The sequence below is a fragment of the Strigops habroptila genome, chromosome 4 (genome assembly GCF_004027225.2).
Source record: "Strigops habroptila isolate Jane chromosome 4, bStrHab1.2.pri, whole genome shotgun sequence".
In the NCBI taxonomy this organism is placed as follows: Eukaryota; Metazoa; Chordata; class Aves; order Psittaciformes; family Psittacidae; genus Strigops; species Strigops habroptila.
This window is the reverse complement of record NC_046358.1, coordinates 68,889,175-68,912,829: the sequence shown is the minus strand read 5'-3', so window position 1 is coordinate 68,912,829 and position 23,655 is coordinate 68,889,175. Positions and strand designations below refer to the sequence as shown.

Below are 23,655 nucleotides of genomic sequence, written 5' to 3'. Positions count from 1 at the left end.
ACCCCTTCCAAGTCTCAGTCTGGGGGTTTTTAGCTGGTGCTGGCTCTTTTAAATGCCTGGATGTGTTGAGAGCTGGTAGGATGGAGCAAGAAGCTGGTTAGGGTGTGTAGAGCTCCGGGAAGCCGTGCTGGATGCCTGGGGGCATCTTGTGCACCCACCTACAGCAAATGTGCATGGACCATTTTCCCCAAGTGCTGTATCCTGCAGCTTGAGCTGAGTGATAGGCTTTTCACACAAGGTAAAACTTTCCCTCAAAGGGGCATCCCTGAGCGGCACTGAGGGGTCTCGTGCATGGATGTTAGTTTGACTGACTTTACCCTTTGGTTTGGATGTGTTTTGAACAAAACCTTTCTGCTTCCAAATGACACATCAACATGAGATGGTACCTGCATATTTTAAAAGAGAAAACCAGGAAGGAACTTGGAAGTGTTTTGGATTGAGAGGTTTCCACGTGAGATTAGTCAACAAGGTGTTGGTGGCAGTTGTATTTCAAACTACCCAGAGCTGACACCTTTCTGCCTGCTGAGAGGCCAGCAGGGAAGCATGTGGGTGCCTCGATCAGGAGTTTTGCTGCCACAGGTCACTGGAATAAATGATGTCCATGGCTGCTGGGTGGACGTGCTCTCTGCTGTGCCCAGGCTGAGCTGGAGACAGAGCCCTAAATCCAGTATGAGTGACTCAGACTGTGGCTGTGTTGCAGCACCGCCGAGTGTCTTCTGTTCCTATTAGCTGTGGCAGGACACTCAGCACCTGCACAACTTAGTGGTTCCCTTTGCATGGCTGGGCAGGAATGTGAGGAGCAGCTTCAGGAGCTCTTGCATCTTGAGCTGCCTCCCTCACGCTCTGTGCTGGTGGTGGCCTGAGCCTTCCTCCCCTCTGCTTTACGTCAGCTTTCCCCCGGGCTGTGAGCTGCATCCCTGGTGTGTCACCAAGATGACAAGCCATCAGACGTAAAGGGTTGCATTTGTGAACAGAGTGGCAGTGCCACGGGAGGAAATGACATTTAGCTTTTGTTGCTTGATTAAACTGCCTGGGCTTTGTATGTTTAAACCTCAAGAGGCTTTTTGGCTTTGCTCTTCCCAGTTGTTTGCATCACTGTGGCTGTGATCTATCAGGAAGGGGAACAGCATGGAGAAGAAATCTCTCTCCCCATCAAGCCTGTCATTACAAGGGGCCTCTCCAGCAGATCCTGGTTCTCCATAGAGGTTTCTGTGCACTGGGGACACCTGGGTGTGTTCCCAGTTCCAGCACCCAATACCCTGTCCACAGCCCTGCTGTCAGTGGGGGCTGCTGCCTCCGTCCTCCCTCCCTTGCATGGCCATGGTGCTGGGCACCAGCAGGTTTGCAGGGGGAGTGATGTGGATGGGGCCAGTGATGCCTTGCTTCTGGTTGTCTCTGCTGCTTGGTGCTCCTCAAAAACCTGCTCTCGTGGCTGTAGGTAGCATGAACAGCAGGTCAGGGGGCGATTCTCCCCCTCTACTGTGCTGTAGGGAGACCCCCCCTGCAGTCCTGATCCAGCTCTGGGGCAACAACACAAGAGGGACGTGAAGCTGTTGGAGCGAGTCCAGAGGAGGCCACGGAGATGCTGCGAGGGCTGGAGCAGCTCTGCTCTGGAGCCAGGCTGAGAGAGCTGGGCTGGTTCAGCCTGGGGAAGAGAAGGCTCCTTAAGGGGAGACCTTAGAGCAGCTCCCAGTGCCTGAAGGGGCTACAAGAAAGCTGGAGAGGGGCTTTGGACAAGGCCCTGTAGGGACAGGAGAAGGGGGAATGGCTTTAACCTGATAGACGGAGACTGAGATGAGCTCTTAGGCAGAAGTTCTTCCCTGTGAGGGTGCTGAGGTGCTGGCACAGGTTGCCCAGGGAAGCTGTGGCTGCCCCAGTGTTCAAGGCCAGGTTGGACACAAGGGCTTGGAGCAACCTGGTCTAGTGGAAGGTGTCCCTGCCTGTGGCAGGGGGTTGGAACTGGTTGAGCTTTAAGGTCCCTTCAACGAAACCAGTCTGGGATTCTACCTTTCCCATGGAATTGTGTGCATGTGTTGGAGCTGGCTGGGAAAATCAAACTACCTGGATCTGACAGGCTGGAAAGGCATGTCTGAGCTCTTGCTGTCATCGTGTTGGAGCTGTTTTGTATTGAAAGCCAGGGGATATGCCTGGCACCCCATATTCTTCCTTCATGCCTTGCTTCTGGCCTCCTTTTAGAGCTAATCTTTGGGATGGGTGAGAAGGTTGGGAGCTATCTTCTGCACAACCTGAAGTTAATCTTTGCCTGGATTAAGCAGAAGATAACAGATTGTCATCCTTTATTTTGGAACAGTAGTTGGATGGGGTAGCGGGAGGAAGAGAAGTTATACTGGTATTAAGGAGAATTACATCTGTAGCATGACTGCAGCAAACATTTCCTTAGCAGGAAGCCTTGGCCTGTGAATCACAGTTGCTAGAAAGACAGTTTGATTCCTCCTTCCCCCGGTGTTTTGGCACTGAGTCACTGCTGGGTGGGTGCACAGGTAGGAAACAGAAGCCCCAGCAATACACAATGGGAATTGCGCACGGGGAAGGGGAAGGAAGTGAGTTCAGACAGCGGAGGTGAATTTAACAGCTTCTACTAAATGTGGTGGCTGGCAGGGGTAACATTTCTGAGCAGAGGTTGTCCCTGGGTGCCCTTCTCAGCCTGAGGTGTGGGGAAACCATGCAGCAAATGCTTCTCTCCAGCAGGGAGTGGGGTTGAGGGGACCCTGCCAGGCCCAGGGGAGTGATGGGGGGTGGCTGCTTTCCTGACAGCCACCAAGGTACCTGCATCGGCATCGCTTGCCTGTGGAGGGGAAGGGAAGGGGCTTTGTGCCCTCGCGTGCCTCGGGGAGATGTTGAGCTGAATAGGCTGTGGGGATTCCATGAGGATGGTGGTGGGTGGAGCCCAGGAATGCCATGGGGCAGTGGGCAGAGCCCTGGGGAGCAGGGAGATGATGCCATTGTGATTTGGAGGGGTCTGAGCACACAGTATCATCCATCCATCCATCCATCAGCCTGGAGGACCCATCCTGCAAATAGCCACCTGACTTTGGATGCTGAAGGACCTCCTAAAAGTGACTAGCCCTGACCTGGCCACCTCGTGAGGGTGGGAAATGGAAGACAGAGCAGCAGTGGCACCCTCCTGTGGGAACGTTTGGGTGGGTTATCTCCGCCAGAGCCCTTGCTGAGGAATCTGCTGCTCCTGAGTGAGCATCCGGGTGATGCTTTCCTGCCAGAGGTGGGCTGAGATGGGGGTTCTGAAGAGTGGGAGACCAAGGAGAGGGGGGATGGCTTGACAGAGGAGGCTTTTTCTGGACCCAGAAGGAGACATTTCAAAGAGGAAAAAAAAACCCAGGAGACTTCTGTTCAGAATATTTAAAATACAAAGACCAGAATACTTTAATCTTTTTTTCCCCCTCAAAAATCTGTGTTTTCTCCAGTAGGAATAGTTGGCAATTATACAAATTTATGCAACATATTTTTAGTGTGCATTTTTTTGGTGGGAAGAATGCAGGTGGGAATAAGCAGCTCCTGGTGAGCTGGCTGTGGCAGCAGCCTCAGCCCTCGCTGCCCGCCTGAGGCAGCCCCTTGGGTGAGAGACTGGCACAGGTTGCCCAGAGAAGCTGTGGCTGCAGCATCCCTGGCAGTGTTCAAGGCCAGGTTGGATGAGGCTTGGAGCAACCTGGTCTAGTGGAAGGTGTCCCTGCCTGTGGCAGGGGGTTGGAACTGGATGAGCTTTAAGGTCCCTTCCAACCCAAACCAGTCTGTGAAGTCTATAGGATGGACCCTCAGCCCACTCATTAACTCCCAACCTGGGAGGGCAGTAGCTCCTGAGGGAGGTCCTCACTCCCAGCTCTGCTCCCAACTCCTTGCAGCATCCATTACCTCTTCACCAAAAGCCATTTCTTTTGGGGATGTTTCTGTGACACATTAGAATCATCACAGAATCCCAGCCTGGTTTGGGTTGGAAGGGAGCTTAAAGCTCATCCAGCTCCAACCCCCCGCCACGGGCAGGGACACCTTCCGCTAGACCAGGTTGCTCCAAGCCCCTGTGTCCAACCTGGCCTTGAACACTGCCAGGGATGGGGCAGCCACAGCTTCTCTGGGCACCCTGTGCCAGCGCCTCAGCACCCTCACAGGGAAGAACTTCTGCCTTTTATACAGTCTGTATCTCCCCTGTCTAAGTTTGAACCCATCACCCCTTGTCCTGTCACTACAGTCCCTGATGAAGAGTCTCTCTCCAGCATCCAAATTGGGAGCATAAAAATCTGTCTTGTTGAATGGGCTTGTTGTCCATCTGACCACAGTGGCAACCTTCCTCTTCTGCTACTGCTGCTTTAGAGGAAGATGAGAACCAGCCTAAGGCTCTACATGAAAGGTGGTGCACAGGAGGGTTTAAACAGCACTATGCTGTCCAAGCCTATGACTATAAATATGTTTTTTGACCAAACCATATGAAATAATGATTTTTGCCAGGGGTTAGTAGTTAGAGATAAGCCAGCTTTGCCACTGCCAGCCTCAAGGGCTTGAAAACCTGGTCATGCTGCAGAAATGATGGGATTTAAAATGAGCCGAGCACCCCCAGCACTGGCTGGAGTGTCTTCATGGTTCCTGTGCTGTAGAATTCATGCCTGAAGCATCTGCCCTGTGTTTGTCAGGAGCAGCAGTGTCCTTTCCAAGATGACCTCAGCGGCTTTTTGTCTTCTCCGTCCTGTGAGTGGGATTTTGAAGCAACAGGGGAGAGCAGCCGTGTGTCATGAGATTGGGAGTGGGATCAGGAGTTGGGAATGGCTGGGCTGGGGGCAGCAGTGATGAGCATCCCTGCTCCTGTCCTGCCTCGGGGATCTCGTGGTGGGTGGCTGGGTTGGCAAGAGGAGGGTGGTGGGTGCTGGAGTTGGCTGCAGTGCTGGCATCACACCGGACCCCTTCCATCCTCCCTGAAAGGTGTTTGCAAATACAGAGGAGGAATGGTGTGTGTGTCTTGTGAGCCAGGCTGTTAAAACCTGAGCCAGGATGCTTATTGTCTGTGGTGCTTGTGTTCATTAGCTTTTGACTCTGGAATGTTTCAAGGGGAACATGAGATCTCTAACTGCTGCAAAAGAAAAGCTGCAGCACAATGTCTATGCTTCGGTGTCTTGTGAACCTGGGAACTGGGAGGGTTTTGCTCCATCCCAGCCTTTGGCAGGTCACATTAACCCCTTCTCATCTCTGCTTTCCGCAACCTTTAAACATTAGTAAAGGGTTACTAACTGCGTGGCACTGAAAGCTTTGTCCCTTAAAGCAAGGAGATGTGTTACTGTCTGCATTGCTTCTCCCTGGGCCAGTTTCTCTTCCCTGGTTTAGCCACTATGTCCCAAACACACTGTGCTGTCCCTCAGGGCTGTCCACCTTACTGGGTCCTTGCTGTGTCCCTGGGGCTCTCATCCTGCTTCTGAGCTGACTTCCAGTCTGCAAGATCTTATGATGAGCTTACTAATTCACCTAAAACACCCTTGTTACCAAGGTGGGCAGCACAGCCTCAGCCCTTTCTCTTCCAGAGGGTGGTCCGTGAGCCTCCTTTGTTCCCGGTGGAGCATCCCAGATGCCTTCAGCCACCGTTACCAATTCGCAGTTCCCTGGATGGGACCCTGGGGCCTTCCCACGGCTGATGCGTGAGGGTGCATATCACGCCCTGGAGCTGCAGGAGGAGGATGCTCGCCTGCTCTGCTGTGTGCTGGGATTCACACATTCACCTTCGCCTGCCCTCTGTTCCCATTTATCAGAGAGAACTCTGTGAGCAGGATGAATGTTCACACTTCAGAAGTAGTTTTGCTTCATTCTCTGGTGACTTTCTGGCTTTGGACTTGGGTTTTCTTTGGAGGACTGTCTGGACATCTCTGCCAGAGCTGTCCCCAGAGCCTGCTGCCTGCTTTACGCCATTAATGGTGCATGGGTCAATTTAGTCCGTGAGAGGAGGGGGCACAGGGGCTCCTCTTCCTGTGGGATGTGGAAGGGATGGATGGTTGTGTGGAATACCAGGGCTGTGCTGGGCTCTGGTCGGGGCAGGGGGACCCTGGCCAGGGCCCTGCAGGTGCTGTGGGGAACTGGGAGAGCTCCCACAGGCTGGGGTCTGGTTCTCTGCCTGCTTCAGAGCTGGGAAAAAAAGGGTTTTATAACAAAGAAACCAACATACTTTGAATAAATGAAGAGCGGTGTCTGTTGCTAAAGTGTTTATTTTTCATTTTTTAGTGCTTACATTGAAGTAAATGTTGAAATGGAAGCGTGGCTGTAAAACACAGCCATGGTGCTGATGGGAGGTGCGGTTTTTAACCTCGTTTCCCTGAAGCAGTGTGAGAGCTTGTCTGGGGCTGGCTTTGCCTGTGGCCAGCTTGGACTGCTGGGATGGTGGCCGTGGTGCCAGGGTGGGTGCCAGCACAGCAGCATCACGTCTTCAGCACTGAGTAAATGCCCGGTGGTGGCTCTGCTGGTGTTTTAAATGAGAGGCAGTTGTTACATGTATGCGCATGCGTGTGTATTTGTGCGTTCAAACTTGTTTCCCTTCTTATTCAGAGATTGAGAAAAAAAATGTTTGGAAACTGAATGCTACCAAATGGAGTTAAATAATCAGGCTGGAGGAGGAGGACTGAAAGGGGCTGTCAAGAAACCTTGGAGAGGGGTTTTGGACAAGGGCCTGTAGGGACAGGCCAAGGGGGAATGGCTTTAACCTGACAGAGGGGAGACTGAGATGAGCTCTTAGGCAGAAGTTCTTCCCTGTGAGGGTGCTGAGGCGCTGGCACAGGTTGCCCAGAGAAGCTGTGGCTGCCCCATCCCTGGCAGTGTTCAAGGCCAGATTGGACGGGGCTTAGAGCAACCTGCTCTAGTGGAAGATGTTCCTGCCCGTGGCAGGGGGTTGGAACTGGCTGAGCTTTAAGGTTCCTTCCAACCCAAACCAGTCTGGGATTCTGTGTTTCTATGGTTATGTCAGGGTGCTGGAGCAGGGCTGGCTCTCAGGGGCAATGGATGCTGAATACTTCTTCTCTGAGTAGCTCTGACGCGTTCTGCTGAGGCCCTCCCTGTGTTTCCTAGCACAGTGGGTGTGTGTCTACCTCTCCTGCGCCTCCCGGCCCCTGAAGCCTGCCTTACCCATCCTAGTGGGAATGCAGTTGCACAAGGACAGGAGCAATTTTCCCTGATGCCGGGTGGTGTTTTGTCCAGTGCTTGGGTGATGGTCCCTGTTGGAGGGATGCCCTTCAAGCCAGAGAAATGGCAGGAGAGGAAGCTTTTGCAACCTAGCTGGTGAAAATCATAGTATTTACCAGCTCTCAGCTGAGCTTTGGAAGGTATTTTTATAGCTTCACATGCTTTGGGTTTATTTTTCTGCTTTGCTTTTCTGGACTAGCAAGCTGAGTGCTGTTTTGGGTTTTGTTTTGCTTTGAAAGTGTTTCACACTCAGATAAAAGACGCTCTGTTTTCAGCTATCATCCTCCACTCTTCAGCCCCTCTTACCTTTTAACAGCAGGAAGATGGTTTTGTGGAAGTTTGGCTTGAATTGAGAAGAGAGAGACGTGGCACAGCTGAACCCCTCCTGCTCAGGGGTACCGCTGTGCCCTGTGCCACAGCAAGAGGGAATGCTCCTGCCTCCTCCCTGCTCCCAGATGATGAGTATGGGCGCGGCTGCTCATCTCTCCTGCTAGAGATGTGGCTCTGATAGATGGGGAAGGTCCTTCTGCAAAGAGGTTGTGATTGTCACCTCTCACTGCCTGCGTGATGAGAACCGGTGTGGCTCTGTTGGCTGCTGGGAACTTAGCTCTGATACGGACATTGGGCAGCAAGAACAAGTTTCCTGTTTGGGTCTTCTCCGAATGTGAAGGGAAGATTTCTCAGTAATTTTCTCTGACTTCTGCAATTCACAGGGTCACTGGAAAAGTACTGGTGACTCAGGCGTTTGCTGACAGTTGATGAGGCTTCCAGAGCAAGTGGCAGTGGTTTGAACACACGTGGGTGCCCTGTGAAGGCTCCGCTCTTCCTAAATCCTTGGCCTTTGGTTTTTAAGGCCACTCTGTGTTTTACCTGGTTGTCTCACTTCCTCTCAGAGTCCTTCTCTAGGCTTCCCCACTGCAGGGTAACCCCCACACACTTCACTCCCTGCCCTTGCTGGGGCCCTGCTGCTGCTTTGGGCTTTGGACCACACTGAATTGCATCTGGAGGCTGCTGCTGTTGTTGCCATGTGCTTCTGTCCAGAAACAGCTTCTAAGGCACTTGCAGCCACCTCTGCTTCACCCCTCCTCCTGCTGCTTCCTTTTCCTGCAAAACCCCTCTGCAGAAACCAGCTGTAGGTAGATGTTCTCTTGTCTCCTGCTGCGGTCCGGATGGGGATGGAGGAGAGCATCATGCAAATCACTGCTCGTGGAATCATACCAGAGACTGCTTTGGGTTGGAAGGAACCTTAAAGCTCATCCAGTTCCAACCCCCCGCCACGGGCAGGGACACCTTCCACTAGATCAGGTTGCTCCAAGCCCCGTCCAACCTGGCCTTGAACACTGCCAGGGATGGGGCAGCCACAGCTTCTCTGGGCAACCTGTGCCAGCGCCTCAGCACCCTCACAGGGAAGAACTTCTGCCTAAGAGCTCATCTCAGTCTCCCCTCTGGCAGGTTAAAGCCATTCCCCCTTGGCCTGTCCCTCCAGGCCCTTGTCCAAAGCCCCTCTCCAGGTTTCTTGTAGCCCCTTCAGGCCCTGGAAGCTGCTCTAAGGTCTCCCCTTAAGGAGCCTTCTCTTCTCCAGGCTGAAGAAGCCCAGCTCTCTCAGCCTGGCTCCAGAGCAGAGCTGCTCCAGCCCTTGTAGCATCTCCATGGCCTTCTCTGGACTCGCTCCAATAGCTCCATGTCTCTCGTGCTGTTGCTCCAGAGCTGAACACTGTCATCTCCTCTTCCCCATGGCACACAGCGTCCCGCAGCAGAGCTCACATCTGGGGTGCTGAGGCACAGCCCTGCCTTGGTTCATGCCTGGGCTTTGACATGTCCACGATCCAGATCTGCTTCCTGCAGGAGCGGGCTCTGCCTCTCCCCTGGGCATGGACTCAAAGTGGGGTGAAGCTCCACAGGGATGGCAGTGACATGGTCACCCTCCCCTGGCTTCTGCACTTTTTCTGGGGGGCTGTGAGCTCTTTGGGATGCATGTTGTCCCCCTGTGCCTGTCACCTTGCCCCCAGCTTGATCTTTGCAGCTGTTTCAGGGGATGGATAGGGTGCTTTGTTTGTTGTTTTCCCTTTTGCACCATCACTGGTGGTGGTAAGAGGCCATGTGGAGTAGGAGACACACAGCACCTTCACCCTCCTCCCCAGCCAGAGGCCCATACGGCTTCGCCCCAGCCCAGGAGCAGGTTGTGGTGGGGAACTGCTCCCCACCCATGGGGTGGCTTGCAGCATCTCTCATTTTCCTGAATCCATTGGAAACCTTTGCTGAGTTTTTAAGGTCAGGTTGGTAAGTTACACCTCCTTGGAGGAGCTGGCTGAGCCGCATCTTAGAGGGAAGATCTGGGAGTGGTGTCCCTCTGCAATAACCTGGTTCTCCTGCCCCTGTCCCTGCCATCCTCTGCCAGTCCCAGGCTAATCCCGGTACCTCATTTAGCTGTTCTTCCCCAAACCTTCAGCTTTAGGATCTTCCTTTGCTTGGCTGATGTAGTGAACTAATTGACCGTGGGTATAGAGGAGCCCTCCAAAATTCCCTGTGAAATGTCCTGCAGGAGGAGCAGCCATTTGGCATCTCCATCTTTTTCTGAATCCTTATTTGCCTTTTAGGGCTGTGAGTGCTTTGGGACACATATTGTTCCCCTCGGAGCTTGGAAATGTCCTCACATATCAGGGCATGTGGCTGGCACTGGTCCCTGGCTCAGGAACAGCAGGCAGGGTCCCTGCTCCTCTGCCCCTCTCCCTCTTCCCCCTTGCTTTCTGCCCTAACTTCTTCTCCTTACCGTTTTCCATGAGCAGCCTGGCTCTGGGAAAATGGGTGAGAGGGGAACTGGACTGGCACAGGGTGTGCTCAGGTTTCTCAGAGAGCTGATCGAATGCTGTGGCAGGGTGAGGGCTTCCCTTTTCCCAGGAACTGGACATTTCTGGAGAGTCACCATCCTCAGGCATTTCCAAGGCATGTGTAGGAGGTTTTCCTGCTCAGATCCTTGGGAAATTGTGGTGAGGTTTATTGGGGTCCTTTTTGGATCATGGGAGTAGTGGGTTTAGGATTAATTTCTCTTGCTGCTTGCTGTCTCTCTTGTGTTGCTGGTTTTCTGCTGTGGCTGGTGTAGCGACTCCTCTGTCCTTCCCCTGGGTAAGCTGCAGACTCCATCCTCTCTAGACTGGGCCGGGAAGTGCCCTGGAGAACAGCTTCTCCTACATTGAAGTAAGGGGGAGCACAGGCTGAGGGGATGTGTGCAGTTGCTTGAAGGAAGCATGCAAGATTTGGCTTTCCCTGGTTAAATCATGGAATTCCAGACTGGTTTGGGTTGGAAGGGATCTTAAAGCTCATCCAATTCCAACCCTCTCCCATGGGCAGGGACACCTTCCACTAGAGCAGGTTGCTCTAAGCCCCGTCCAATCTGGCCTTGAACACTGCCAGGGATGGGGCAGCCACAGCTTCTCTGGGCAACCTGTGCCAGCACCTCAGCACCCTCACAGGGAAGAGCTTCTGCCTAAGAGCTCATCTCAGACTCCCCTCTGGCAGGTTAAAGCCATTCCCCCATGTCCTGTCCCTACAGGCCCTTGTCCAAAGCCCCTCTCCAGCTTTCTTGTAGCCCCTTCAGGCACTGGGAGCTGCTCTAAGGTCTCCCCCTAAGGAGCCTTCTCTTCTCCAGGCTGAAGAAGCCCAGCTCTCTCAGCCTGGCTCCAGAGCAGAGCTGCTCCAGCCCTCGCAGCATCTCTGTGGCCTCCTCTGGACCCATTTCAACTTTCATTAACCTTTTCTCTATCCTTCCCTTCCCTTTATCTTTGCTCAGCCCTTCCCCTCATTTCTCCTGGGGTGATGGAGAAGCTAGGTAAGGACACCACCATGGGGAAGGCTTTGGGCACAGCACGTCTTTTGTGATGTGTTCTGCCTCTCTTCTCATAGAATCACAGGATGATTTGGGTTGGAAGGGACCTTAAAGATCATCATTTTCACCTTTTTTTTGTCACAGTGGCTTTGTTGGTTAGCCTGTTGATCTCACTGAAAGCTTGGGAAGCTGCACTGGGTGTCAGGCTCTCGTGGGGGATGCTGGAGCACTCGGCTGGGCTGGCTTGTGCCCAGCGGCTGTCCCAGGGCTGCTGGCAGGAGACCTGGCCCTGGGGACTTATCTCACACTTCCTCATCTGGCTGCAGACTGGGAGTGATGGAGCTGTCACTGGGCTCCTGCCTGAGCTCTCGCAGGCAGCCAGAAGGATTTTTCCCCCCTTGTCAAGACTTGATTACGTGCTCTCCTTTCTACCAAAACGCCAAACAGCAGCTAAATATAGGCTGCAACAGTGTTGATTATGGCTTTTCTAATTGAGCTTTACACTCCATCAGGGATCTTTAGTAATGGGATGTGACATCCTTAATCAGACCTAGCTGTGGAGCCTGCTTGGGAAGCATACGTGGGTGCAACGTGACTGCTGGTGGTGTCAGGTCCCAGCAGACAGTGGCTGCTGAGGCCTCTGGAGTTGTGCTTGGTGTGCTGGTGTCATCTGGGATAGAGTTAATTCTCTTCCTAGTAGCTGGTGCAGTGCTACGTGTTTCGGCCTTAGCCTGAGAGTGATACTGAGAACACGCTGATGGTTTAGTTGTCGCTGAGCAGTGTTACCCTGATCAAGGACTTCTCATGCTCTGCCAGTGAGGGTGGGGGAGAAGAGGGAGGTACAAGAAGCTGGGAGGAAGCAGAGACAGGACACCTGGCACGCACTAGCTGAAGGGGTATTCCATACCATAGAGCATGAGGCTCAGATTATAAACTGGAGGGAGTTGGTTGGAAGGGACTGATTGCTGCTCAGGGATGGGCATTGGTCAGCGGGTGGAGAGCAATTGTATTGTGCATCACTTGGATTTTCTTGGCTTTTATTTCTCTCTTTTTCTTTTTGTTTTTATTGTAATAATATTTCATTTTATTTCAGTTATGAGGGTGCTGAGGTGCTGGCACAGGTTGCCCAGAGAAGCTGTGGCTGCCCCACCCCTGGCAGTGTTCAAGGCCAGGTTGGACGAGTCTTGGAGCAACCTGGTCTAGTGGAAGGTGTCCCTGCCCGTGGCAGGGGATTGGAATTGTATGAGCTTTAAGCTCCCTTCCAAACCAAACCACTCTAGAAATGATTAATCTGCTCTTACCTCAACCCATGTTATTTAACTTTTTCTGATCCTCCTTCCGATCCCACCCAGGGAGGTGGTATATAGCTGCTGGCTGAGGACACACGAGGTGGTAGATCCACAGAGCTGGAGTGTGCTTGGGAATTCAAGTTCAGATTTCAGATATAAACAGGTTTCTAGTTGCTTTTCTTTTTCTGTTATAAATCATTGTCTGCAGCTTTGCAGCTTAAAAATTGTTGCTCCTTAGAGGGTGAGAATTCTTTCTTTTTTGCCCCCATGTGATTTGTGTGAGTGGCACTGTAGGCACAAGGGGGGTTAGCACTTAAAATGCTAATGCTGTTCTGCAGGTGATGGAGCTGTACCCAGGTGCCTTTAAAAGAGCTGAGATTTACATGCAAGAAAAAAGGAAGGTTTTGAATGCTGGCAGAGCCCAGGACTCATTTATGCAGCACGGTGATGTGTTAAGTTACAGCCCTGTTGTCTTGTGCCAGTGAAATATGTTACAATGGGAAGTACATATGTTGTACTGAAATAGAAACAACTCAGGATGCTAATTCTGGCTTTGTATCTCCTGGTGTAGCTTGTTTTCATGTCAATGCAAGCGAAGCGTGGGGCTTGGAGTGGGCGGGATGATTCTGTGCTTGGTGCAGCTTCAACAGTGCCTCTCCAGGGCCGGGGCAGAGCTGTCCCTGTCCCCACAGTGTTCAGTGACAGCTCTGTGGGGCAGAGCAGCATCATATCATCAACTGGCTGAGAGAGCTGGGCTTGTTCAGCCTGGAGAAGAGAAGGCTCCTTAAGGGGAGACCTTAGAGCAGCTCCCAGTGCCTGAAGGGGCTACAAGAAAGCTGGAGAGGGGCTTTGGACAAGGGCCTGTAGGGACAGGACATGGGGGAATGGCTTTAACCTGCTAGAAGGGAGATTGAGATGGGATCTTAGGCAGAAGTTCCTCCCTGTGAGGGTGCTGAGGCGCTGGCACAGGTTGCCCAGAGAAGCTGCGGCTGCCCCATCCCTGGCAGTGTTCAAGGCCAGATTGGACGGGGCTTAGAGCAACCTGGTCTAGTGGAAGGTGTCCCTGCCCGTGGCGGGGGGTTGGAACTGGATGAGCTTTAAGGTCCCTTCTAACCCAAACCAGTCTGGGATTCTATGATTCCATGATCTCCTGGTAAACAAGGGTGAATGCAATTAATACAGTAATTAATACATTTCTGAACCTACACATTGAATGTGCTCCCTATCCCCACTCTGATGGATGTGTCTTTCATGGTCTGAGTGAAAGGCCCTGAGGTGGGTGCAGGGGGTGTCTGGCTTCCGGTGCTGTGGCTCCTGTCTTCCACCCATGTGTAGCCCATCCCTTGCTGTGTGCCTGCTGCATCAGCAGTGCAATCCCACAGGAATCACAGCGCAGTGAGTGCTGCTGCTCGCCTGGGAATTGCACCTGATGCCAACAGCAGTTGGGAGCTGCTGTCACATTCGTAAAGGGAGTGAAAAACGATTATCATAAAAGGAGCAGTGACAGGCGGCCACCGAGAGGCAGGAGCTTCTGCATGATGTGCTCCCTGTGTGAACTTGAGGCCTGGCGCAGTGGAAATGGGATGAACCTGAGTGCTGTAAGGTGCAGGGAGGCAGAGCACTTTTTCTGTCGGGAGCTTGGCTCTGCGCGATGCCCTAGGATGGGAGGAGGATGCTGGTCTGAGCTGGATGAAGGGCAAGTGAGGGGTGTGGAAACAACTCAAGCTCATCTTGTGTGAGGAGGCTGAAAGAACTTGCCTTAATCAGCCTAAAGAAGCAGAGGCTGGAAGGGGCTGTGCCTGCAGTGTAATGGCAATTAATCATGGGAGCAAATACCAGAGAGGGGTAATAATTATTTAAGGTAAAGGTTAAAATTGGCACAAGAACAACTGAGCATAAAGCAGCTAAGGATTGAATTTTGGAAGGGAATTTGAAGGATTTGCATCGTTCACTGTGAGATTTGGGAAGAGCCTTGGGACTCTTTGCTAAGTCCCCTCAGGGTGTGGTGGGAGCTCAGTCGGGCTCTGGGGCAGCAGGGGGCAGGGGACGGCTTTGGGGTCATCCCAGCATGCAGCCCTTGGCACAGGATGATCCCCCCTTTTCTCCTGGGGTGCACTGGGAGGACTGTGGCAGCAGGTCAAGGGAGGTGATTCCTCCTCCTTTCCTCAATCCTGATTAGGCCACATCTGGAGTCCTGTGTCCAGTGCTGGGCTCCTCAGTACAAGACAGACAAGGAGCTACTGGAGAGGGTCCAGTGGAGGCCATGAGGATGATCAGGGATCTGGAGCATCTCTCTTACGAGGAGAGATGGCAGGAGCTGGGCCTAGATAGTCCAGAGGAGAGCAGACTGAGAGGGGATCTCATCAGTGCAGATCAGTATCTCAAAGGCGGGTGCCAGGAGGATGGTGCCAGACTCTTTTCAGTGGTGCCCAGCGACAGGACGAGGAGCAATGGCCATAAACTAAAACACAAGAAGTTTCACCTCAACATGAGGAAGAACTTCTTTCTGCTGCGGGTAGCAGAGCACTGGAACAGGCTGCCCAGGGCGGGTGTGGAGTGTCCCTCTCTGGAGACATTCCAAACCCTACCACTGTAACCTGCTCCTGGTGGCCCTGCCTTGGCAGGAGGTTGGACTGGATGATCTCCAGAGGTCCCTTCCAACCCTAATGGTTCTGTGCTTTGGTGATTCCATCTCCTCACACCACAGCAGTGCTGGGCATCTGTTCCTTTTTATCACATTCCCATTTGCCACAGGATCTTTGCAGCATGGCCTGGGCCAGTCTCATCCCTGAGGATGGCACTTGAGGATCATTGCTTGAGAGAGGCTGTGGGGTGAAGCAGGAGAAAAGGGGACCTGCTGCCATGGCGCGCTGCAAGGCTCTGGGGTTTTGGAGGAGGTGACAGCTCATGGTCACACTACTTGTACGTTGTGTGTCTCAGTCACCTCTGCACCCAATCATGGAACTCATTTGAGTTTTGACCCCCCAGAGACCTTGACCTTACGTTTCTACATGTTTCATGACACCTTTGTGACCTCTGTAGTACCTGCTGCCTGATTCTGTCTTGCTATAGACTAGACCTTCCCATAGCACATGTCGTGGGCACCCCGGGGTGCCTGGTTTCCACCACAAAAAGCATTCTGGTGTCTCAGATGATGCTCAGTGCCAAGTGGGGTTTTTACTCTCTTCAAGACAATTCGTGTCACTTCAGTCTTAAACCCTCTGGTTGGTTGTTTGCTTAATCCTGATTCTCTGTGAGTTTTGAGCTGGCGTGGCTGCTAGAATGCTTCACATGCTGATGATGGCTTGCAGCTTGAGATGCAAATCCTGATTAAAATATACTGGCAGAAGAAAAAGGCTTTTCTTTAGGAACAGCTTTCAGATGGCAGGTGCGGTTTGGTGTTGGGAAGCCCTATATGCTCTCAGCCCAGTGGCAGCACTGTCTGTTATGGAAGGCTCCTGGCCTGAAGAAGCCACCCCACTGACAAGGGGTATCCTGTGTTTTCTCCCTCAAGGTCTCTGGACAGGAAGCTGCAGCGGCCGCTGCTGGGGAAGTCCCGGACCCTGCCCAGCATCCCGCAGTCCCCGGTCCTGAGCAGGCTTCCCCTCCTCGACCCCACCGTGTACAGGGAGGAGATGCCGGAGCAGAAGCCCTACAAGAAGCATTCAGCCCCCGACCCCCAGAAAGGCTGCACGGTCCCTTCTACCGGTGAGTCGCTTCTGCCAAGCTTCCACCCTCCCTGCTAAATCCTGGCAAATCTTTCCTGCTTCTCTGGGGGCACAAATTCCTGGGAGAACGGTTGGACTTGATCTTAAAGGTCTTTTCCAACCTAGTTGACTCTGTGATTCTATGGTTCTATGAAATGATGAAATAAATCCAAGACCGGTCTGTGTGGGGTTTATCCTCCTCTAAAAGCAGCCCTTCCTGGTGAGGTTTGGGCTATTTTTTGCTCTTCTCTGAGCCTTTGAGCCTGTAACTTCAACCTCCCCATCTTTCATATTCTCCAGGCTGAACAGCAGCCCCAGCTTTCTCAGTCTGTCTTGGTATGGGAAGTGCTCCAGCCCCATGATTATCCTCATGTTCTTCTACTCGTGTGCTGATCCTGATGAAATACTAATAGGGTTGGGACAGCTGCTCTGAACAAGTTTATTAGAAAAAACCTGCTGATGGCCAAAGTGTTTCAGTGCTTTTGGTGCCAGCAGAGTCACTCCAGGATCGTGGAAATGATGGGGAAAGAGATTACTAGCATGGAAACAGTGATAAGGGCTGCAACCCAGTGCTGGTAGTCCAGTGCTAAATAAACCCTTAAAACCCAGCTTCCTTCCAGCAGAACCCTTGTATGTATATTTTGACTTCTTTTAAATCTTCCCTGCTCATGGTCAGGTCGCTGTGAGCTGGATTGATGTCAATGCTTTGCAGCCTGTGTTTCAGTTCCTAATTCTCCTGCAAGTCCTGCCTAGAGATGACCTTGGCATCGGCAGAGTTTGTCCTGCTGTGCCGGCCACAGCGGTGCTCTGCGTGTGCTGCAGGACCATGCTGCTGCAGGACCCTGCTGTCCTTACAGCCCATTGCGAGAGAGGGTCTTTGATGGGAGGAAGACCTGTGGGACAGCTTGTGTAGCTGTCTCCTTGAGACATGAAGGGGAACACTTGTGGGTAGGTAGGTAGGTAACTGGAGGAGACTCCATTATTTTAGATCTTAGGCAGAAGTTCTTCCCTGTGAGGGTGCTGAGGCGCTGGCACAGGTTGCCCAGAGAAGCTGTGGCTGCCCCATCCCTGGCAGTGTTCAAGGCCAGGTTGGACACAGGGGCTTGGAGCAACCTGCTCTAGTGGAAGGTGTCCCTGCCCATGGCAGGGGGTTGGGACTGGATGAGCTTTAAGGTCCCTTCCAACCCAAACTCTATGAGTCTATGATTATCATGAGGATGATATGGGTGCTGGAGCACCTCCCATGTGAAGAGAGGTGAGGCTGGGGACAGGGGGTGGTGGCTGAGCCATTGCAGGTGAGCGCAGGGGCCCTGGGGCTGGTTCCTCCTTCCATGTGGGATGTTCCTGTGTGTCGGGTGGCTCTGCTCCAGGGCTCTGTGCCTGTATCACGGCATTCCCGTGAGCGATGCGATCCCACAGCCCCGGAGCGATGCGATCTGGTGCTGGCAGCCTGGATCTGGGCTCCGATTGACGTGTTTGTGCGTTGAATAATCACAGCTTTCAAACAGCAGTTCCTGTGTTGTACGAGTTGACATTTGGAGAGGAGCAGCAGCAGCTTATTAAATTGAAAGTAGGGGAGGAAAAAAGGATGCGACGCAAGTGCTGTGCTCTAGGTCGCCTCTTTGTTCGCAGTTTTCAGCTTTCTGCCTCTCTTCCAGCTTGTTCTCTTGGTTCTGCTCATTCTGATTCGGTGCCTTCAGAGCCACTGGTAGGACTCTGCACACGGTGACCTGTTCTTACACCCTAAAAAGCTCAGGAAGCTTGGAGGAGATGTGTGTGTTGAGAGGCAGGAGGTGGAGCAGGTGGTTGTGGTTGGGGCTTGGAGCAACCTGCTCTAGTGGAAGGTGTCCCTGCCCATGGCAGGGGGTTGCAACTGGATGAGCTTTAAGGTCCCTTCCAACCCAAACCATTCCAGGTTTCTATGATAACTGCAGTCGTACCTGGAGGCTTCACCTCTGGCCAAGTCTTCATTGTACTCAACTGTATTTGACGAATCCCAGCCAGGGAGACGTTGGGGACGTGAGGCTGGACATGGTGGAGCAGGGGGTACACAGGGCTTGCAGCAGGGATGCACCCTCAACCTCCTCCAAGGTCTGCATCACCCATCCCCACAGCGTGCTGGTGGTGTGTGGTGGGCGGGGTGGGTCCTGGCTGCCCACTGGGTATCCCCATGGTGGGCTGAGGGGTACGACATTGCCTGGTCTGTGGCTCTGATGGGGTGGCATGTCCTTCTAGGGGAGGCCTGGCGGCTGGAGGACGACTGCACGGACCCCCCCTCGGACACCCAGCTCGGCACGGCGGTGGAGGATGCCCCGTTCAGCTACTTTCGCACTCGCTCCTTCTACATGAGGAAGAGCCTGTCAGTGGACAACCACCTTGGCTCCTTCAGCTATGCTGTCCATCCGGCTGAGACCAAGGCTGAGCGCGTAAAGACCAAGCTGCGGCGGCAGTTTGTGAGTATCAGGGCTTCTTCCCCCTCTGTGTTCATACACGTCCATCCTTCTGAAACCACTGACACATCAGAGAGCTATTTTTATGCTCAGCATTCCCAAAACAACACACAAAGAGGCTGCTCCAGCCTGGTGGAGCAGATGGTGGCAGCTCGAGGTTGCCCACCCCGTGGCAGAGCCCCTCGCCTTGCTGTTTCTCACTGGGTGATGTGCAGGGCGAGTCTCTGGGTGCTGCTGCCCAAAGGATGGAGTGAGGTTGGAAGTAGGAAGTGAGTTTCCCTATCCTCTACCTCACATGTTTGAGCAACTGGATCTGTTCAGGGGTCTGCCCTGGGCCAGCCGATGGGCGCGGTGAGGGGCTGGGGTGCTGAGATCAACCTGGGGCAGCTTCAGGCCTTTGGAGCATCCTGGTGGCAGGATGGCAGGGACATGGCAGGGCTATACTGTGGCTGCAGGGACTCTGATCAATGTTTCATGGGCTTTGTCTCTTCTCTTCCCCGAGACACTGGAGATGGAGGTTCGGGTGTCCTTCCTCCTGCCTCTTACTGGCTGTGGGGTTGTAATGAGGGCTCGGGTGTCCCTGTGCTGAAAAGCACTTGGTGTTGACTGGCAATGGGTGGGAGCATCAATACAATGGGAGCAGACATCCATGGAACCTAAAGTGCTGCTGAGAGCTGCCAAGCTGAGGCATTGGACCCCCAAAGTTGTTCACCTTCCTCTAGCCCAGAGGAGAGGCTGATCCCCCACTGAGTTGCACAGCCTTGTGCTGCTCCTGGTGTCCCTGGGGCTGTGTCACTACTGCACGCTGTGGTTTTGGGCTCTCTGTGCTGGGATGGGCTGTTGAACATACCCACTGCAGGAGGACAAACCTGACCTCGGCAGCGTGTTGATGCTTTTCCATGTGCAGCAGCAGTGAGTGCATGTGGGGGTGAGTCTGGGGGAGCTGCCTGTGGTGCCTGTGAACTGCCTTCGTGGGAACTGCTGCCTCAGGCTCAGGATGCGGGTGACAGCCCCAGGGATGGATGGGAGCAGAAGCGGGATGGGCCATCCGGTGAGCGGCTGAAGGATGTTGGAGGCGTTTAAGATGAGGCTGTCCTGCTGTGAGGTAAGGTACTGGGTCTGCTTTATCTGTCCTTCAGCCTGGATCTGCAGCCCCAAGCTGCACCCAGGACAGTGGGAGGGTGGGCAGGTCACTGAGATGTTGGGGTCTTTGCCTCTTTCAGTATCTATGTGGGACCTGCCACCCACAGCCTCACTTCTGCAGTGGAGATGGGCACAAAACGTGTGTAAGGACTTGGGCTCTTTGTACCTTCCTGGTGCCTGCAGAGAGCTGGGCTCTGCCTTTCCCCATGGGGCACCCTGCTGCGTGTTCAGCGCCATGCCAGCACCTGTTTGTGCTGTCTGTGGCTGGTTTGCTTTGGCCTTTGGTTTCACGAGGTTTTGGTGACCTTTAGCTTTACTTGGTGATCCCATGGAGCTGTTCATCTAGAAACAGAGCAGGATTTTTTTAGGGTGTTTGTTCTTTTCTTCTTGTTGTGTCATTTCTGGTTTGCTTTAACAGCTACAAGATGGTGCTGTAGGCTTGGCCATGGGCTGGGACCTTGTGAGACCTACTGAGAAATACAGGCTCGTCCTACCTGGAAAGGGCATGACAAGGGCTCTTCAGTGGGGGCTTGGATCTGCAACCTGCAGGGAGCTGAGCCAGCAGCTCATCAGCTGAGGCTTGGGCTGGTGCTGGACCAGTGTTCCCCACCCAGCTAGAGAGCCTGGGTTTGAAGTTCAAACTAAAAGTCCTGCTGCCCTGGAGAAGTTATTTCCAAGAACAGGTTGCTAGTGCTGGGCTCCACATCCTCCCAAGGTTTGGTAGTTGCTTTCCATCCCCATGCTAGAGGCATTGCAGTTTCACAGAATCCCAAAGTGGTCTGTGTTGGAAGAGAGCTTAAAGCTCATCCAGTTCCAACCCCCTGCCACAGGCAGGGACACCTTCTGCTAGACCAGGCTGCTCCAAGCCCTGTCCAACCTGGCCTTGAACATTGCCAGGGGTGGGGCAGCCGCAGCTTCTCTGGGCAACCTGTGCCAGTCCCTGGCTGCCAGTGCAGGAGAGAACAGGATTTGCCTTTTCCGCAGTGGCTCATCTGGGACCTTTCAGGAAAGTCCATATTTAAAGCTTGATTCATTTTTCCAGGCTGTTGCACTTATCCAGCTCGTAACAGTAGATTTCTGGCTTTTCTCTTGCTGTGCTGACAGTTTGAGCTGCTTTTGCCTTGTGATGCAGCTCCTTGGCTTTCTATTTTGGGAATTGCTGAGTGAGGGGGGAAGATGCAGGGTTTTTATGGGTGCATCCAGGACCCTAACCTGGCAGGGTGATGGAGACAGGGCAGAGCTGCTGCCTGCATGCCCCCTGTGCTGTGCAGATGTCTTGCATCCGCTTGATCAGCCTCTATGCCTAATGAAGGCTTTGTTTTGGTCATGGGCATCTAAGCTTCTCTGAGAGAGAATTTCTTACAGCTCATGTGGAAACATTGGAAGCTGCCTCCCTGCATCCTGAGGGTGGGGTGCTGGGGTCCTGGAGTGATACTGAGGCATCTCTTGGCTTCTCAGTTGGTGCACAGGGAGCACCTGGAAGTCTTGCTTGGTCCTGTTCCCCAGGAGCAGCCCTTCCCATGGCTGCTGTCCTCTGGGAGTATGGTGGAGGGCAGATTCCACCCAGCCATGGAGCTGGTGGTGTGTGCCTGTGGTCCCGCTGCCGGCATGTGATGGATCTGCATGTACAGATGACTTGAATTTGCATAATTTGACTTGTAAATGAATCCCAGTTTTTGTGATTGTCACAGTGAGTTTTCTTTATAATAAGCCTTTCCTTTAACTCCTTTAAGGCTTGGAACGTTGGTGACATCCTCTTCCACCTTTGAGGAAGAGGAGCATCTGATGACTTTTGACACCTGCCTGTCACATGGCTCCCCTGCCTTACCCCAAGTGGGTCCAGCATGTCTGTGCTGTAATGGAGGTGATGGCCATGGCCAGGGCTGTGCTCTGGGACCTGCACGTGTTGTTTTGGGTCACTTGGTGGTGGGCAAGGGGCTGTGTTGAGTTTTGTGCCCCACTGGCTCTGTGCTGCCTCTGAGATGGCAGCGAGGAGCGGGGATGAGACCTTCTTCAGTACCCCTTGCCTGGGGGAGGAGGAGAGCGTGATGGCTGTGTTACAGGCTGTGCTGAAACTCCTGAGCTTCACAGGAGCCCTGCTCAATAAATGCGGAATTAACCCTATTGAACTCACCATTAGCCTTACGGAGCATTAAAGGAGGTCACCCAGGACTGAGTCATGGTCTGTGGTGACTGCTAGGACAGGCAGTGCAGGTTACAGCACAGCTCTGGCTGAATTTATACTCTCTTTTTCCCCTTGGCCCTGTCCTCCTGGTCCTGCCCACTGACGTTGTGATGTTACAAGGAAACCTGTTAAGCTGCTAGTGCAGATCCTGTTGGTCCCCAAAAGAGGAAGAGCCAGCAGTGCCTGGGGTCCTGGGTGCTGGCTGATGGGCCATTAGCTTGGTTTGCAGCAGGTCATGTGTGTTTCAGGTAGGTGAGACTCAAGGTTGTGTTGCTTCCCTGTCTGTGTTCTCATGCAGCGATTCATTTTCAATTATTATTATTTTGTGTATGATGTGTTTTTACAGGCAATTATGCTGTTAGCAAATGCCTGTGCCCTCCAGGAAAGACCTAGAGCACTGTTTGTCTTGGGAGCTCTACAGATGAGTTGCACAGAGGTAATCCTTGCCTTGTAACATCTGTAATGAAGGAGGAAAGACTAACTGGAATGGTAGAGCCTGGGAAAAGGAGGCATGAGGACACAAACTGGCTTTGTGGCAGAAACCTGATCAAATGTGGTGCTCACTGGAGTTACTAACAGTGCCTGGGCTCTGGAAAGAGGCAGGTGCTGGCTGACATGTACCCATCCAGGTTTTCCTATTCCCATGGCTAATGATCAGTCCAGAGATGACGACTCTTCCTGATGGACACTGCAGTGACGCTGGGGAGCTGGAGCATGTGAGTCTGTGCAGAAGCCACCTCACCCCAGTAGCACTGGACCATGGGATGTGACTATCGTGGACTGGGTACTTGGTGCCAGGCAGAGCCTGAGGCAGAACGGTTTCTGCTTAGTGGGACCCATCCCTGTGTTACTGGAATGGTTTGGTCTTGTTCCTATGTGTGCAGGGACTTGCTGAGTCTGTTGGGTGCAGCCCATTGTCTCCTGTGTGCAGCAGTGCTGGGGGCTTTGATGTGGTGCTTTGATGACAGCAAAGTCAGGCTCAGCCCTGCTGTAATCCCACTGATGCCAGGGAAGTGACCATGGTGGAAACACTCCTGCTGCCTTGTTTTATGTTGGTTTATATGCTACAAACCATGCTCTCTCATCCCTGACTTCAGAAAACGTTAGCAACCAGCCACTCAATACTTGTTCGTGCCCTGTAGTTGAGTGTAACAAAAAATTAAAAGAATAAAATTCCAGCCTGGAGCAGGTCAGCTGTGTTTCTTAGTATCATAGAATGGTTTGGGTTGGAAGGGACCTTAAAGCTCATCCAGTTCCAACCCCCTGCCATGGGCAGGGACACCTTCCACTAGAGCAGGTTGCTCCAAGCCCTTGTGTCCAACCTGGCCTTGAACACTGCCAGGGATGGGGCAGCCACAGCTTCCCTGGGCAACCTGTGCCAGCGCCTCAGCACCCTCACAGGGAAGAACTTCTGCCTAAGATCCCATCTCAATCTCCCCTCTATCAGGTTAAAGCCATTCCCCCTTCTCCTGTCCCTACAGGGCCTTGTCCAAAGCCCCTCTCCAGATTTCTTGTAGCCCCTTCAGGCACTGGGAGCTGCTCTAAGGTCTTCCCTTAAGGAGCCTTCTCCAGGCTGAAGAAGCCCAGCTCTCTCAGCCTGGCTCCAGAGCAGAGCTGCTCCAGCCCTCGCAGCATCTCCGTGGCCTCCTCTGGACTCGCTCCAACAGCTCCACGTCCCTCTTGTGATGGTGTCCCAGAGCTGGATGCAGGACTGCAGAGGGGGTCTCCCCAGAGCACAGTAGAGGAGGAGAATCCCCTCCCTTGACCTGCTGCTCATGCTCTGGGGATGCAGCCCAGCGCACGGGGGGTTCTGGGCTCAAGCGCTCACTGAAACCGGGTCATGGGGAGCTGCTCATCAGCCGACACCCCCAAGTCC

General features: G+C 53.2%; 1 protein-coding gene across 6 annotated transcripts in view; it reads left to right on the top strand.

Annotated features, from left to right (window-relative positions):
* The window catches only part of LOC115607335 (ankyrin repeat and fibronectin type-III domain-containing protein 1-like), a 235,916-nt gene that overhangs the window by 55,771 nt on the left and 156,490 nt on the right, over positions 1 to 23,655 (top strand). For all 6 annotated transcript variants that reach the window (XM_030484529.1, XM_030484527.1, XM_030484528.1 and 3 more), the window contains 2 exons: positions 15,809 to 16,002; positions 18,237 to 18,454. In XM_030484529.1, the coding sequence (XP_030340389.1) occupies positions 15,930 to 16,002; positions 18,237 to 18,454 (291 nt within the window). In that variant the 5' untranslated portion in view covers positions 15,809 to 15,929. The remainder of the gene's footprint in view (positions 1 to 15,808; positions 16,003 to 18,236; positions 18,455 to 23,655) is intronic.